Source organism: Camelus ferus, chromosome 9 (genome assembly GCF_009834535.1).
Source record: "Camelus ferus isolate YT-003-E chromosome 9, BCGSAC_Cfer_1.0, whole genome shotgun sequence".
NCBI classification, from domain to species: Eukaryota; Metazoa; Chordata; class Mammalia; order Artiodactyla; family Camelidae; genus Camelus; species Camelus ferus.
Genome location: NC_045704.1, coordinates 77770606 through 77787138, shown reverse-complemented (window position 1 = coordinate 77787138; position 16533 = coordinate 77770606). Strand labels below are relative to the sequence as shown.

The 16533-nt window shown below is 35.9% G+C and overlaps 1 protein-coding gene across 1 annotated transcript in view; it reads right to left on the bottom strand.

Moving 5' to 3' along the window:
- The window catches only part of GNAI3 (G protein subunit alpha i3), a 38320-nt gene that overhangs the window by 16931 nt on the left and 4856 nt on the right, over positions 1-16533 (bottom strand). The window contains exon 2 of the mRNA XM_006179955.3: positions 44-86. Coding sequence (XP_006180017.1) covers positions 44-86 — 43 coding nt within the window. The remainder of the gene's footprint in view (positions 1-43; positions 87-16533) is intronic.

Sequence of the window (16533 nt, the reverse complement as noted above, 5' to 3'; positions counted from 1 at the left end):
TGCATTATGAGGAACTGTAGTCTTATAAAGGGCAACAACTTACTTCATCTGTTTTACGATGGTGCTTTTACCAGATTCCCCAGCACCTGAAAGAAAAGAAAACCAGATTTTGAATTCATCTATAATCTAACACTAAAGTATGAAATCAACATGAGTGATAACTCTAGATTAATGGAAACCACAAGTCCTAGGGAAAGGTGAGGAAAAACTACTCAGCTTCTCCATTAGAGATTTTACTTTCTTTATATTACTCAGTAACCAAATAATAATTCACTGAAAGTGTCCCAGGGCCCACTTGATATCACTTAGGTAAAGCAGGCACTCTAAAAGAGATATGGCAATATAAACACCTCTCAGAACTCACCCTCTACATGAAGCATCACACATGATACAGACACTGAACACAGGCAAAAATGAAATGATAAATTTTTGGCTTATTGGCTTTAATTAATTCCTCTGACAACCCCCTGGGACCTGAGGAATGCTCCAAGAGCAGTAGCACTCTCACCCATGAGACTAAAGAGTTCAAAACAGAAGCAGAGGAGGCCCACCACCTTTCCACTGTATTCCCCCTCAAGACCACTTCAGCCAGCTAGAATCACATTAATAATCACAAATGTCAGATGGGCCCTCTGACCTCCTTGACATTCTATCTGCATTTCCCTAGTCAACTCATTCTCCCACTCTCCAAGATGCCTATCTGACGCCACCTGCTCCCTCAAACCTTACAAACCCCTTTCCACTTCTGACTCTCAGTTAATGACCCTGCCTCTCTCTTACTGGAAAAAGTAAAGCACTCTGAAAAAATTACGTATCTCATTTTCCCATAACCAAGCACATCAATCTATCACTAGTATTCTCTACCTTCATCAGTGAATGAACTATCTCTGTCAATGTCTAAGACTAACCTCTCCAACTGTGCACTTATCCACCTCATTTTACCCACTCAAGGTCTTGGCTGCTGCACTTATCCCGTATCACTCAAATATCACTGAGTTTTTTCTTCCCACTGAGTCACTGTCACCAGTATACAAACTTGCTATACTGTCTTCCATCTTAAAATCAACACACACACACACAACTTCCTACATTTCCTTGACTCCACAAATCTTCCTCTAGCTACCACTTCATTTTCTCTCTTCATCTTCATAGCAAAACCCCTGAGTAGTCTATATGCATGTTCTCCAATTCTGTAGCCCTAATTCTCTACTTAACCAACTCCAACCAAGTATTCATACTCACCACTCTACTGAACCCAGTTCTCAAGGTATCCAATAACTTCTATCTCAACAAATGCAATGGTCGATTCTCAGTTCTCATCTTACTCAATCTCTCAAGCATAATTTGTCCAAATTAATGACCTCTCCCCTTGAAATATCTTCTTCACTAGGCAAGCTCCTAGATCCCATATACTACTGGTCTAACTTCTAGCCTACTCCTTCTCAACTTCCTCCCTCTCTGAATTCTAAACGTTATATTGCTTCAGGGCTCCTTCCTGGGACCTTTCCTCTATCTACATTCATTCTCCACAAAATCTCATCCAATCTTACAAACTGATAACAACAGTTAGTATCTAGTGAGTACTGCACGCCAGACACTGTTCTAAACACTTTGCTAGTGTTAACTCATTTAATCCTCACAATAACCCAGTGAGGTATATGTTATCACTATTCCCATTTTATAGAGATGTCCAGTTAACTTGCCCTTCATTACACAGTGAGTAAGCGGCAAAGCTGAAATTTGCATTCACACAGTTTGGCTCCAAAGTTCTTGTACACTGCCTCTATGCTAATGATTTCCAAATTTAGATCTCTAATCTAAACCACAGCTTCTAACCTTGGCTCCAGACTCATCTAAACCACTTACCTGATAAATCTCATTAGATTTCTAGCAGGCATCTCAAACTTAAAATGCCCCAAATTGAGTTACTGCTTCCCCACTTCACCCTTAACCCTCAAACAAACCCTGCTCCAACCCTGTTTTCTCATCTCAGTAAATGACACCAGCACTCACCTAGTTCTCAGGTCAAAACTAGTAAGTGACATGTAGCTAACAGACAGATGGAATGTGGGTGCCAGGACTAATACGTATATTGAATATTAGTAAAGCTTAAGTTTTAAAAATAAATATGAATGTAGTTCTAACAGTTTCTTCCTGCACCACAATGGATGATCACAAGCACCTTGGATCACAAGCACCTTAGATCATTGCAAAAGTTTTTTAAATGGTCCAGTGCTTCAGACTTTGCCTTTCCCATGGTCAGTTTTCCACCTGGTAGCTGGAATGAACTTTGCAAAATGTAAATAAAGATTCTGTCACACAATTCTGCCCTAAAACTCTCCTATGGTGTCCAAGTACACTCAAAACAAAATCCATTGGTAATAATAAGGCCCAATATGCTTGGTACCCTGCCTACCTCTGCACCCTCAACCTCTATTATTCTCCACTTTGTTTTCTCTGCTCTTGTCAGACCAGCTTTCTTGCTTTTCCTCCAACATACCGAACTGGTTCTCTATGAGCTAGATTCTGACTCATGCATGGTCTCTGCATTTACTATTCCCCCTATCCGAAATAAGTTTTTGTAAGATCTTCTTTACCCAGTTTCCGCTTCCCTCAGAACAGTCTTTCTTGACTAATCTACCTAAATAGCCCCTTCTCGATCACATTCTGTTATATTTTTTCAAAGCACTTATCACTTCTTCTTATTACAGATTCGTTCATTTCCCGTCTTCTCCACAAAACATAAGCTCCATGAAGGTTTATTCATGCTAGTATTCCCAGGGCCCAGAACTGGGCCTGACATAAACTGGTTATGCAGATAAACACTGTTGAACAGATGAATGACTGATGTTTAATAAGCATGATCCTTTACTAGTATTTCTCAACTCTATCAACTAAAAATGTTAGTTAAAATAAAGTTCAAATAATTTTAAAATTCCAGACATCTACATTTTTACAGAATCAAGAGACATTTATATATGATTTTATCTCTGTTCTTACCACTTAATTGATAATCAAGGGTAGCACTAAAATAGTTAACATTCATTCAAGTAGCACACAAAGAACTTTCTAATGACATTATTAGAAAGAAGTGATTTCATCTATGCATATCTTGAAACAATTAATGATTCAATTCTGAGGAAGAGAATACAAAAGCATACCAGTTATATTTTAAATACTTTAAAACACAGAATTCTCAAATTATCCCACATTAGCAACAACTACAAAATTAACTACAAGAAGTAGAGACTGATGAAGTAATTAATGTGCACCACTTTTTAAACACTGAAAACAGCATTTCTACCACTGACGTTGGATTATTTTGAGTGAAATTATAAGTTTATTAATCTCAGAATTGATTTCTACCCATCTCATTAAGTTCTACCCTATGAAGTTGCTGATTAAAAAAAAAAAAAAGTTGCCCTACCTCTCCCTCTTTTTTCCCCAAGGCTCCCTCATAAAATGCCAGTTTGTCCTTCTCTTTATTATCACACAACATGTATTTACTCAGCTTTTATTAGGCATCCAGTGCCATCTCTTAAAAGAAGGCATCTCTTACTGACCACAGCACAGAACTGATTACAGGATCTGTCTCAGTGGGTGTTCCATGGCATTTCATACAAATAAAGAATGAACCGCTTGACACCAAGTCTTTGACCCACTGAGTTTCTAGGTCACCATGAAAAGTGCCACCACCTTACCTTTCTTCCAAGTAGGAAATCTAAGAGTCATCTGGAACTCACTCAGTCTTCTCTCCTTACATCAAGCTGTAACAAAATCTTCTTATACATTTCTCAAATTAATCCTTTCTACTAACATGTCTGAGCCTGACATTACACCTACTGTATGTTACTGCTGTAATTTTCTCAAACTTCTAGCTCAAAGTCCCTCTTCTTTCTCATCATCTCCAAGTGGCACTATTGAAAAATCATGAATTTATTCTGCACCTCTTGGAGAGTGATGGAAAGGTTAGCTATCTTCTATCTTGATTGCGGTAGTGGTATCACTGGTGTATACATCTATCAAAAGTAATCAAACTGTACATTTGAAATATGTGTAGTTTACTGTACAGGAACCATACCACAATAAAGGTGTTAAAAAAATCATCAGTTTATCTAGCAATTCTCCAAATTCTTCTAACATTTCCTATAACCCTTTCTTAATAGATTGGAGTTCATTTTTACCTCAGTACTCTGTGCTCCATTGCTTCAGTAGGAAGTTTTCTCTAATATCATCTCACTCTTAGGTTTTTCCCAAACAGCTTCCCTTGTCTCACCTTCCTCTCCCAATACATATGCGGTGTTTGAAACTTCCTAATTTTATCTACATCTTTCTACCTATCTTTCTTCAAAATTCGTCACAAGTTTAAGGAGAGATTCATTTGCCCATCTTCAATCTTCAATAGTAAGGATATAAAGAATGGGACAGATGTAACACAATTGCAAAGACAGATCTATGGCTTGGAGAGGGAGGAACTGAAGATGACTCTGTAGGCAGAAGGGATGCAACTGGGTAGGGAGTACGATACATAGAGGAGAAAAGCCTGAAAGGTTCCAGAGACAAGAAGGAATGGGATCCATTTAACTTAAAAGATTTATCCTTAAAATGATATACACCTAAAGGACAACCTATATAAACAGGAAGAAAGGATGAAGGTTGAAGCTACAGAGATTTTCGAGAGAAAAGGGAGACAAGTGGCTGTTAGATGGTCTTGTTCTCAATAAAAGAAGCAAGGCAATCTGCAGAGAATAAAGTGGTAGAATTAATTTAGAAAATCAGGTTATAAACAATCAAAACAAGTAAGAAGTGTGTGTACAGGTCAGCACGCATAATCTCCAATACTATTAGACAGAAAACAATTTACCAGCACATACTCTACAGTGGAATCACTGTATTTACCTAAATACGTTCTAAATTTTATTTTCAAGAAGCTCCTTGGAAGCAGTTACCATATCACATGTCTCCCTATTTCTTCCCATAACATATATTACAGTATGGGTGTGAAAAATAAGAGATGGTGATGATTTCTTTGCAAGATTTTTTGTAAAGGCCAGTGAATTGCTAATATAAATCATTATATGAGTAAACACATTCAGCTCACAAACACACCGATTTTAAAAATTAACTCTAAAGGATGGCTGATACTCAAGAACACTGTGTCACCTGATACTTTCTCTTTTTTCTCTTTCATTTTGACTCAAAGAAAACTTAGAGCTAGTCCAAAGAAGGTACATGAGTATATGATGCTCTTTTACATTTCTGTGCCTTCAGGCACAATGAATTTCCTCATCTGTAAAACAAGGATCAATAGAAGATGTTTAGAGCAGTGCCTGGCACATACTAGGTATTCAATAAATGTTAACTGGCCATTATTCATGAATGCTGTTTTCTCCGTTCTGAGTACCACCAAGTAATTTAAGACCCAAATTTACCAGTACATACCAGTTAAGGGCCAAAGAGTGTAATTTAAGAAAAACTCCTTGGATACCGATGGTTCAAAATCTCAGTAGAAATGGTATCTATACTTAGCTGCTGTTTCACAATAAGAAAACCACAGATGGAACCTGATTCATACACTTAAGCAGCAACTTATAACCTAAAAGCTACAGTAAACTACATCAAAGCATTATTCATTTTCTCTGCCCCACCCAGAAGAACATAAACACTTTCTTCCTTAAATGTAATTTCAGCCCTAGATACTCCTGTCTACTACCTCTTTCCCCACACTTCTCACCCATCTGTGTCTCTACAGCTTTCCTTTGAAGCTTCCTTACAGGTCTTTGTACCACTACCAGCGTGTACTAGCAGTTATTCCAGTGGCACCTGAAACACCTCCTTTTCCTTTTAAATACTTGTTTCTGTGGAGAAACTGTGAAACTTTTAAAGGCCAGGGTTGTAACTAGAGCACAGTCCCTTTTCTAGAGGTCTGCACAGCTAAATCCCAATATGCCACTATTGTTGGTTAACTCTCTAGCCAGTGCTAGACCAAGGCACTCTCATGGTTTCTCTACAGGCCTCCACAATCAGACATATGAGAACATGTGATTGGAACAGGCATAGACAGCCTCTCTATCTCAGCAGATTGAAAGCTTAGTCAGTAAATTTGATTTTTCTTTCTAAGTTATTCTCAACTTTCATTCACAACTCAGGCACTTAAAAAATTCTTTTAGTTAAGGATACTGTATAGACAAACAGTAAGTTTCTTCTGTATAACACAGGGAACTATATTCAATATCCTATAGGAACCTATGATGAAAAACAATATGAAAACAAATATATGTATGTATATATATGACTGAAACATTATGCTGTACACCAGAAGTTGACACAACATTGTAAACTACTTCAATAAAAATTTTTTAAATTAAAAAAAAAAAGGATACTGTGTAGTAATAAAGAGAAGGAGAAGAGGAGACTGGTCCTAACTCTGCCACGACTAGCTGTGTTACCTCGGGCAAGTCACCTAACTTAATGCCATCTCCTTATACATAAAATGTGAAGGGCTTTGGCCTAGATGGGTTTTATGGCTACACTCCAATAGTCTATAATAATTATAATGCTAAAAGCAGACTAAATCTCTAATTCTGACACAAAGAGGCTTCAAATCAAACCATGGATTCACATCTTCCTATTAACCTAACAATTCACAACACTACCATAATACAGTGATCAGCATGTTCTCTAATTATGCACTCCTGATCAAGAAGGGACAAAGGGCAGAAAGAACTAAAGAGTGCAGCAACAGTAAGGAAGTAAGAGCTGTCCGGCAGCCAAGCTCCTATCCTCAAGGATATTCTATAGTTACAGAGTCTCAAATCAGCAGAACAATCAAGTTGGATTGCTGTCCTTTTAAAAAAATGTGAATATCTATAACTAAAGATAACAGGAGCACCATTCATGCTACTTCCAATAATGAGATTATCTATTGTTCCCACTGATTCCTTTCTATTCTTGAGGCATAAGGAGCTAACAGAATAAAAATTCAGGTTAAGGTAAAAACTACATTTCATCCAAAATGCTTTTCAAAGTGCCATACTTAATACAATAACCAGCTCCCAGATTCCTAATTCAGTAAAAGAAATGGTTAGCAGAAATACAGATGGGAAATGTCACAGAGCAAATAAAAATGGTTATTCAATCTTTAAAAAAACAAAACAAAACAAATAACAGAAACCTTGTCTTGTATGTGCCTGGAACTGCTAGACACCAAGACTTCAAACACAAGTAAGTTTAGAAATTATGGTCTCATGGGAAAAGTTAGATCTATTTTTCTTGTGAAATGAGCAAGTTTCCTTAACCTAAAATATAAGAATAATTTTTTTCACCCACCCAGTGTCTCTCTAAACATGCCAAGCCTCTGCATTTAAACATTCTTGAAAATCCTATTCAAACTTCAACTCTTTGCTGAAGCCTCCCCCATTCCCTCTGAACACAATTATTATTTCACCTCTGTTGGCTGGCACAGATTATTCCCTTTCAGCATCAGTCCCAGAGGTTAATTTCCAAAATTAAGTCCCAAACTGTCCTTGCCAGCCACTTCACCTCATTTTATCTCTCGCCAACTCTAGCTACTCGGGGAAAAAAAAAAAATTGACTAACTTGACAGCTCCTAATCTTATAAGCTACAAATGGGTTTTCTTGATTTTGATTAAAATGGTAATGAAACTCTTTCTGATAGAATCTGAAAACGCTTTCACATCTTTGTAATTCTTCCTCAAGGTGACTCTGACCAGGCCCAACCTACATGCTAGTGTCAAACACTGTAACACTATTACTTGGTCAAATTATTTTAATTATTTGAGTTGGCTCCTGTTTAGGGTTCCACTGGTCCTAAACTCAAAAGCACACTCCTCAAAAGCACAAAACAGTGCCTTCTTTTTGTGTCTTTCTACCCTAAATCTACAGCACCATCCAGGACAGAGTATACACATAATAACTGTGGGATGAATGGCTTGAGTTTCTATGAGATTCAGTGGTTGCCTAATCACATTTTGCAAATGCCAGTTGCAATAGATGGAATTTTTTTTTTATTTTTTTAATTTTTTTAACATTTTTTATTGATTTATAATCATTTTACAACGCTGTGTCAAATTCCAGTGTTCAGCACAATTTTTCAGTCATTCATGGACATATACACACTCATTGTCACATTTTTTTCTCTGAGAGTTATCATAACATTTTGTGTATATTTCCCTGTGCTATACAGTGTAATCTTGTTTATCTATTCTACAATTCTGAAATCCCAGTCTATCCCTTCCCACCCTCCACCCCCCTGGTAACCACAAGTCTGTATTCTCTGTCTGTGAGTCTATTTCTGTCCTGTATTTACGCTTTGTTTTGTTTGTTTGTTTGTTTTTGTTTTTGTTTTTGTTTTTTAGATTCCACATATGAGCGATCTCATATGGTATTTTTCTTTCTCTTTCTGGCTTACTTCACTTAGAATGACATTCTCCAGGAGCATCCATGTTGCTGCTAATGGCATTATGTTGTCAGTTTTTATGGCTGAGTAGTATTCCATTGTATAAATACACCACATCTTCTTTATCCAGTCACCTGTTGATGGACATTTAGGTTGTTTCCATGTTTTGGCTATTGTAAATAGTGCTGCTATGAACATTGGGGTGCAGGTGTCATCCTGAAGTAGATTTCCTTCTGGATACAAGCCCAGGAGTGGGATTCCTGGGTCATATGGTAATAGATGGAATTTTCAATGTGGGCAGTTAACAGAAACAGATGATTTCCATTCCTCTACTATCTTTACTCAGCCCCACACCTATTCCTGGCTAAGCTTTCAATTCTCACCCCACAACTATATCTGAGAATAAATTTAGACTCATTCACAAACCTCCTATTCTCCCTATTCCTCTAAACCTTACTCTCAAACCCTGTCCCAGCTCCCTTCTACCCATCATCCACATCAGTGAAATTAACTGCTATGAATCTGTCCTGCCCATCCTATACCCCAATATCTGAAAGAGCGCAAGAAGTATTGTGAGTGCTCATTAAAAATTTGTTCAGTAAATGAGCGAAATGAATGAATATCTTAAGAATAAAAGATGGCACTGAGTTGTGATTGGGACAGAGATAATGCATCTCTTCTCTGAAAAAGATTTTTCTAGGAAGCATTCACATACCAATCACCAAAGAGGCTTAAAATGCACTAAGAAATTTTTGATAAAACTTAACTGATATATTAGAACTTCAGAGTATCTGCCTGACCATAACCTCTTCTGGAGAAATTCCTATTTCACTTCCTTAGCAGGCAATGGCCTACAGAATCTAGGCTACACCTGCTCTGTGTGATTATTGGACCATGAGTAAATACCTGGCACAGGCTGACAGAGGACCTACACCCCGTGTGACCTAGCTCCAAAAGATGAGCAGGACCAGTCAGCTTATCTGAGGAAATCTGCACTAGAAGACACAGGAAAAGAGGAAGACAAATATCACGTGGTATCACTTATATGTGGAATCTTTAAAAAATGATACAAATGAGCTTATTTACAAAACAGAAATGGGACGCACAGACATGGAAAACAAACATGGTTACCAAAGGGGAAGGAGGGGAGGGATAATTAGGAATTTGGTATTAAGAGATACATACTACTATATATAAAACAGATAAACAACAAGGACCTACTGTAGAGCACAGGCAACTATATTCAATATCTTGTAACAACCTATAATGGAAAAGAACCTGAAAAAAAATACATATATATAATATATATATGTGTGTGTGTGTGTATAACCGAACCACTTTGCTGCACTCTCTCCAACTCTATGAGCTAGTCTGAATGAGTTTTCTGTTCCCTGTGACCAAACACAAAAACCAAAAAAAAAACCAAAAACAAAAAAACTTTGAATGGAACTAGCTTCAAGTTAATTAGAATCAATTTCCCCCTTTTTCAGCCTTTAAAACTTTTTAAACACTGAATACAATAGGGCTATTTGTGTAACAAAACAAACATCTGTGTACCTATCTCCCAGCATAAAAAATGAAACATTACCAGTTATTTCTGAAGTCATCTATGTGTCCCTCCCTGACAGCAATTACTTTTTCATTAAATATTTCTAGAAGGTAAATATGCAATGAGAGAAGGGGTGATATAAAAAAAGCCCTAACACTAAAATATGTCCAGGTTACACAGTAGTGCATGGTTTATTCAGTTTCACATCTTTCATGGACATGATCCTATCATTTTACAAGCCTTATAAATCATAAAGTAGAAAGCTAATAGCCATTTTAAGGCTCATAAATCACCTAAAGAAGATGTTGGTTTGATTAAGGGGGGAAAAAAGAGGCAGCTCACTTAGCCAAGAAGCTCTCTTCAAAATCTTTTCACTTTGAGAATATGAACAAGGTAACTCAAGTGTTGCTAAGGATCATGTGTTCTCTTTAGGCAATCGGCCAATTAAGAGGGAGAAGTAGGGTTTCTTCCTCACTTTTGTGAAATATAAAAAGAACGCTTAAGGGATCAGTCATTTGTGAGCAAGAAGGGGGATTATCCTCTGGCTGCTGCAATGTTCTAATTTTGACCTCTAGTGAGTAAGTTTCCTTTTACTTCCTTGAAAGCTGAGCAACAAAAAGCCACTGTGATGCTAATGCCAAATTATATGGTATGTACATGTAACCTGACTGAAGACTATTTTTGCATAGGTAAGTTTCTAACTAGCTCTAATTTAAAATTTTCTTCTGAGACAGAAATGTAAAACACACATTTAACCCATACAAATAATGATTCATATATAGTGGAGATGTCCTACAAAATTACCTGTAAATTTAAATCCATTCATCAAAACCCAAATATCCCAAATTTTTACATTAAAAAATGTTAGAATCTCATCCCTACCTAAGTCTCAAACACTGATGGCAGCATACAGCGGTTTTCTACATGCCTATTTAATTGAACATAAATTAGTACCAACTTTAAAAATTCACTAACAACAAACTATTATAAATTCAGTTGGCTATAATTTCAATTCAGTTTCAATTCAAATTCAGTTCTTACATCCATAAGGATGCCTAAAATTTCTATTCCCTTTACCATATAAATGCTCACCAATGCTCTAAGTTAAAACCCAAAAAAGCCTGGGTTTCATATATGTATTTCCTTTTACCAACCATTATTACAGCATGAATTAGTAATGGAATGGCCAAAAAAAAAAAAAAAAAAAGGCAGGTTATAAGAGGGAAGAGAATGCAAAGTCTCTAGATGATTTCTCCCAAATTACATCTATATTTCTCTTTCTTTCTATATATCTAAAATGTGACTTAAAATACGGCTACTAAAAGTTCAAATCAACACTCTCCAAATCCACCTTTCCAGCCTTATTTTCTACACTCTTTCCGTACCAACTCTTCATTCCAGGGCAAATCTATTTGCTGGCCCATATTTCTAAGCCTTTGTCTATACTATTCCCTCTGGATGTGATTCTCTTCAATCTCTGCCTTAAAAGTTCCTATTTACCATCCAAGGTCCATTTCAAATGTCACCTTCTCTGAGAGGACTTCCCTGATACGTCTTTCTCCTTTCTCCACTTCCTCCTTCCAAACTTGGCTACTCTTTCTCTAACCACATTCCACATATATTACCATTCTTTATTTGTGTATCTCCACAACTTAAACTGCTTAAGAGTTTTGTCTATTTCTCATTTATATCTCCAGGCTAGGAAAGTAAGAGAGAGAGAGAGAGAGAGAGAGAGAGAGAGAGGGAGAGTGTCTGTGTGTGTGTGTGTGTGTGTGTGTGTGTGACAGAGACACCTAATCACAAATAAGTTAATAAATGAGACTCTTTCTGAGCAGTGCAACACTGAAAACCAAAAAGCTTAATAAAAAGTAGCCTTGACTCGATGCAATGCAGTGTCCTGGATTGGATCCTAGAGCAGAAAGAGAATACTAGTGGGAAAACTGGTGAAATCCAAATAAAGTATTAAGTTTAGTTAACATTAATACACTAATACTAATCTCTTAGTCTGGACAAATGTACCACAGCTATGTAAGTTGTCGACATTAAGGGAAATCAGGTGAACAATGTAAGAAACTCTATGCATTATCCTTGCGGATTTCCTAAAAACCTAAAATTATCTCAAAACAAAAGTTTACTAAAAAAACTTTTAAGTAGTCTAGAAAAAGCTGAAAGAACTACAAATATCAATGAGGCCATGAATGTGGCTTTTAACTGCAACCATAATAACAAAAATAAAAGAATAAGAAATATACTTCTTTTGGAAGAAGAGGAAGGAAGGAAATTACATTTTAATAACCTGAGATGAACCAAAATATTTGAAGATTTATTAATGCTGCAAAATGGTGGAAAAAATTTACATCATTAAACTGAAATAGTTCAATTTTTATTTTCAGAAATACATAACATCAAAATCACTTTCATAGAAATGTTAAGACTATGCTATTACATCATATACATCAGACCTACATACCTACATATATCATTATAGTATTTGTTATTACATCAAAGTCCTGTTTTGAAGTTAATGATTCCCATGTTCTGTCTTCAGGAAATAGAGGGGAGAGGTTCTATGAAAGAAATGTCACTCTAAAACAATCTTTCTATAATTTAGTCATTTGTAAAATGTAACTTCCAAGGTCCTGGGCAAAATTCATTTCCACATTAGATCAAGAGCAGTGAATAAAGAGGAGTTCTGCTGTTTCTCAACTGCCTTTAAAATATTTTTAAACTAATGATTCCAAAATCATACTGGTAAGTTTCAAAGTCATATCATAATATACACTATACATTAAATTAAAAAATATAAAAACTAGGGCTATCAATACATAACTAAAACAGAAATCCAAATACAATGTAATATTTCCATAAGTTCTTCAAATTCAATGGAATAGTATATGAATTTTAAAATTCAACTTGAGAGGGGAGGGTATACCTCAAGTGGTAGAGCGCATGCTTAGCATGCATGAGGTCCTGGGTTCATCCCAGCACCTCCTTTAAAAATAAATAAATAAACCTAATTACCTCCCTCTCTTAAAAAAAAAGTTAAAAAACAAACAAACAAATAAAAACCCCAAAAAACAAGAAAATAAAATCCAACTTGAAAGGATAAAGGAAATTTTGATTATTTAACCCGGTTTAAATAGGTTGCACAATCAACCATTACAGGAACATTAGTTACAAGATGACAAGAATCAAGCTACCTTGCTAATTTTAAAGAGGTCTGATTTAAATGGTCCCTATATCACCAGGGTAATAAGCGTTAACAGTAGGCCACATGAATAAAAGCAGGAGATACAAGAACAATTTAAATATACCTAAAGTGTATGTTTTGATCATGGTGATACATGACTTACTCTACAGCTATAGATTTACATGAGCAGCTACAAAAAAATTTAGAATACCATCTACTTTGAAGTTAAGCAACAAAAAAGTTTTTAGATGAAAAATACTAACATCAATCAAAAAACTAAAAGACTTTTGTATGAATATTAAAACATCCACTCATTTGAGAATTAGACTTGGTAACCAAAAGAGGGCCACAGCAGCAATATAGTAATGGAACAATGTATACAATAACATCTCAGCTAATCCTTAACAGTCTTAAATTTTAAGTATCTTCCCAGTCTAATTTAGAAATCAAAGGAAATTCAGGTCTAAAGATCATATCCTCTGAAAATTGTTTCTTGTAAGATCACCTACTCCATTAGTCAGGTACAGTCAAACAAATTTGGTCTTTTTGGTATCCTCTGCTTGGTTCTTATCAGATACATTCATTTCTGTTACCATTTAATAGCTAGACATGGAAAATAGTATATTTCATTTACATACAGCACTGCATCAAAACTAGAACAATTTAACAGTGATCCTAACACAATGCTATTCAGTTCAAGCAACTTGAATTACAGAAATGATACTGACGATTGTTAAGCAGGTAACAGGATAGCCTGGATAGATAAAGGCTTAAAGATAACTCTAACTTGCTCAACACCAATAAAGAATTATACTAAAATAAAGACAATTAAAATTAGTGGGGAAATCAAATACTAGAACAATTTTTTTATATTCTCTTCAACACTTATTTACATTATGGGCACTTTATGAATTTGTCTTTCAGGCTTTTAACTTCAGTTTTAACTATCCTAAACAGCTTTATTATGTAAAACTACTTTTAATCAAACTCAAGAAAAAGAGAAATAATAAAATAGCCCTCTTTATAACTTGCTAAAATACTCCATCAGGTTGATAATATTACCTTCACAGACAGGGACCCCAGAGATCGGGCCTCATTGTACAGAAAAAGGAATGTGAAGCTCAGAGATTAGGACTGCTCCTCCCATATTCAGTCTCTGCTTTTTGCCCTACATTATGTGGTATCTCCTATTTCTGAACTGAGTTATTAGTTTAAATATATGGATTTTCATGGTGCTAGTCTACTGTATTCTGTTAATAATTTTTTGTTAAAACAAAATTTAAAACAAACTAGTAATCTGAACAAATTTAGTGTCCACTGCTCTAGACATTTCTTATGATACCCACATTTTAATTTTTTGGTCTTTACTGCTGTTATTCTAGCTCCTGAATTCTTAAATTATCTCTTATTCCCCATTTCCCATGACAAGCCCCACCACCCCCAATAAAACTAAACTAACTAAACATAAGGAGAAGACAGAGCATGGGTAACTAAAATCTGTGAGCAATCTCTTTGCCAAATGTTTTTAACTATTCCTTAACAAAAATCTCTAATCAAGGTTACTAACAAGGAGCAAAATTATCCACTTTACCTCTTCCCTTAGCTTTGGACAATTTTCTGGTGCTCATAAAAATAGGTAGGTGGGAAAATTAGTGAGAAAAAAGCAGCGATGATGAAGCATAGACCCTGAACTGATTATATGCATTTAATAAAACTAATTCCTGAATTAAAATCAAAGGTAATTAAATGCAGGTGACATTAACTATTCTGAGTTGGTTGTGTTGATAATGGGAGTTTAAAATCCTGCACCCTATCTCAAGTTGAATTTAATTACATCTCCCAATCATATAAAATGACAATACTGAGAATTAGCAGGCATGCTCTTGTGACTTAAAGAAAAACTAAAGCAATGATATGTTTAGTTCCTCAATATTTCCATCTCATTCCATTATGCTCAACTTATATTTAATGAGTGTCTACTAGGTGGTAGCCACTGTCATCTATTAATCATTTAACTTTCTAGCCATGCCTTCTTAATAGCGAATTTGACCCACTCAGTCCCTGAAGGGGCCAGCCTTATCACACTCATGATACCCCATCAACTCTGCCATATTCCGATCACAGCTGACTAGATTGTGGTGGGCAGCTGAAAAAGATAAGCTAATATGATATTCTTTCCAGGAACCTGGAATGGAAATCCTGGGAACTTGAGTCAGATGACATGAATTACCTGAACTACCAGGTTAGGCAGTGTGTAAGCCAGAGAAGATGCCAAAGTAAGCCAAAGCTGAAGACTGGGGGAGAGGGAGTAGGGGCAAAAAAGTATGCAAAGAAAGCTGATCTGAAGAGGTGACTTACCAACAAAGCAGAGCAAGTGACCATTCTACACTAGGAGAAATGGGGGGAGGGAGCATGTATCACAATCCACGTGTATGCAACCTGGTTGTTATTTCATTTCTTATCTATCCTTGGATGTCTGACACCTATGAAGTTGCCTACTGTGTCCTTTCACTAAAACTCTCCTTGACTGGAACAAGTATGAATGAGTTTCTATTCTTTACAGGCAAAACAACTTAGTGTTATATTAGGTGCTGCACAGAAGATCTAAAGATGAGAAATGCCTAGCTCTCAGGGCCCTCAAGGACCATACAGTTAGGATCAACTAAGTATACAAATAACCATAATATAAAGGCAGACTGTAAGAAGCATAAAAATTATTATGAAGTTTTAAAGAGGGACAGATCATACCCAATTCAGAACATCGAAAGGTTTCATGGAGGAAACAGACTAAAATAGTAATCATAATAGATGAAGTTTGGGAATTTTTAAGATGTATTTATTAAGAAAAATAAAATGTAGGAATCCTAAGTCAGTCAACAATGAAAAAAATTAATTTTAATGGTCCACGAAATCCACAAATCTGGTAACAACTGAGTCATAGAACTTGGTAATTGACTGGTTATAAGGATGAGAGCAAGCAAGAACTTTAAAAAATGGGTTCAGTTTTCAGCAAGGATGATTTTTGAAAATGACAATGCTGGAACAGAAAAGTTCACAACAGGTGGTTTTAGGAGAAAGAAGAGAGGAGGCAAGTTCTGTACTGGATATATTGACTTGAGGTAAGTGGAAGTGAGTAGTTCATTAATTCACTAGGGGAAATGGAGAAAGAGGAGCTATCTCAAGTACAGAAAACAGATTTCTCAAAAATTCCAAGCAAAAAACTGTCCTCTAGAAGAGGAAATAAAAGATTTTTCACAATGTCTAGGTTTTTTTTTCTTTTGCATTTTGAACATTCGATTTTTGACCAGCTACTGATTTTCCTGGTCCAAAGATGAGGAACTTTAGGGAGATAAGGCAGTATTACGGAAGAACTTG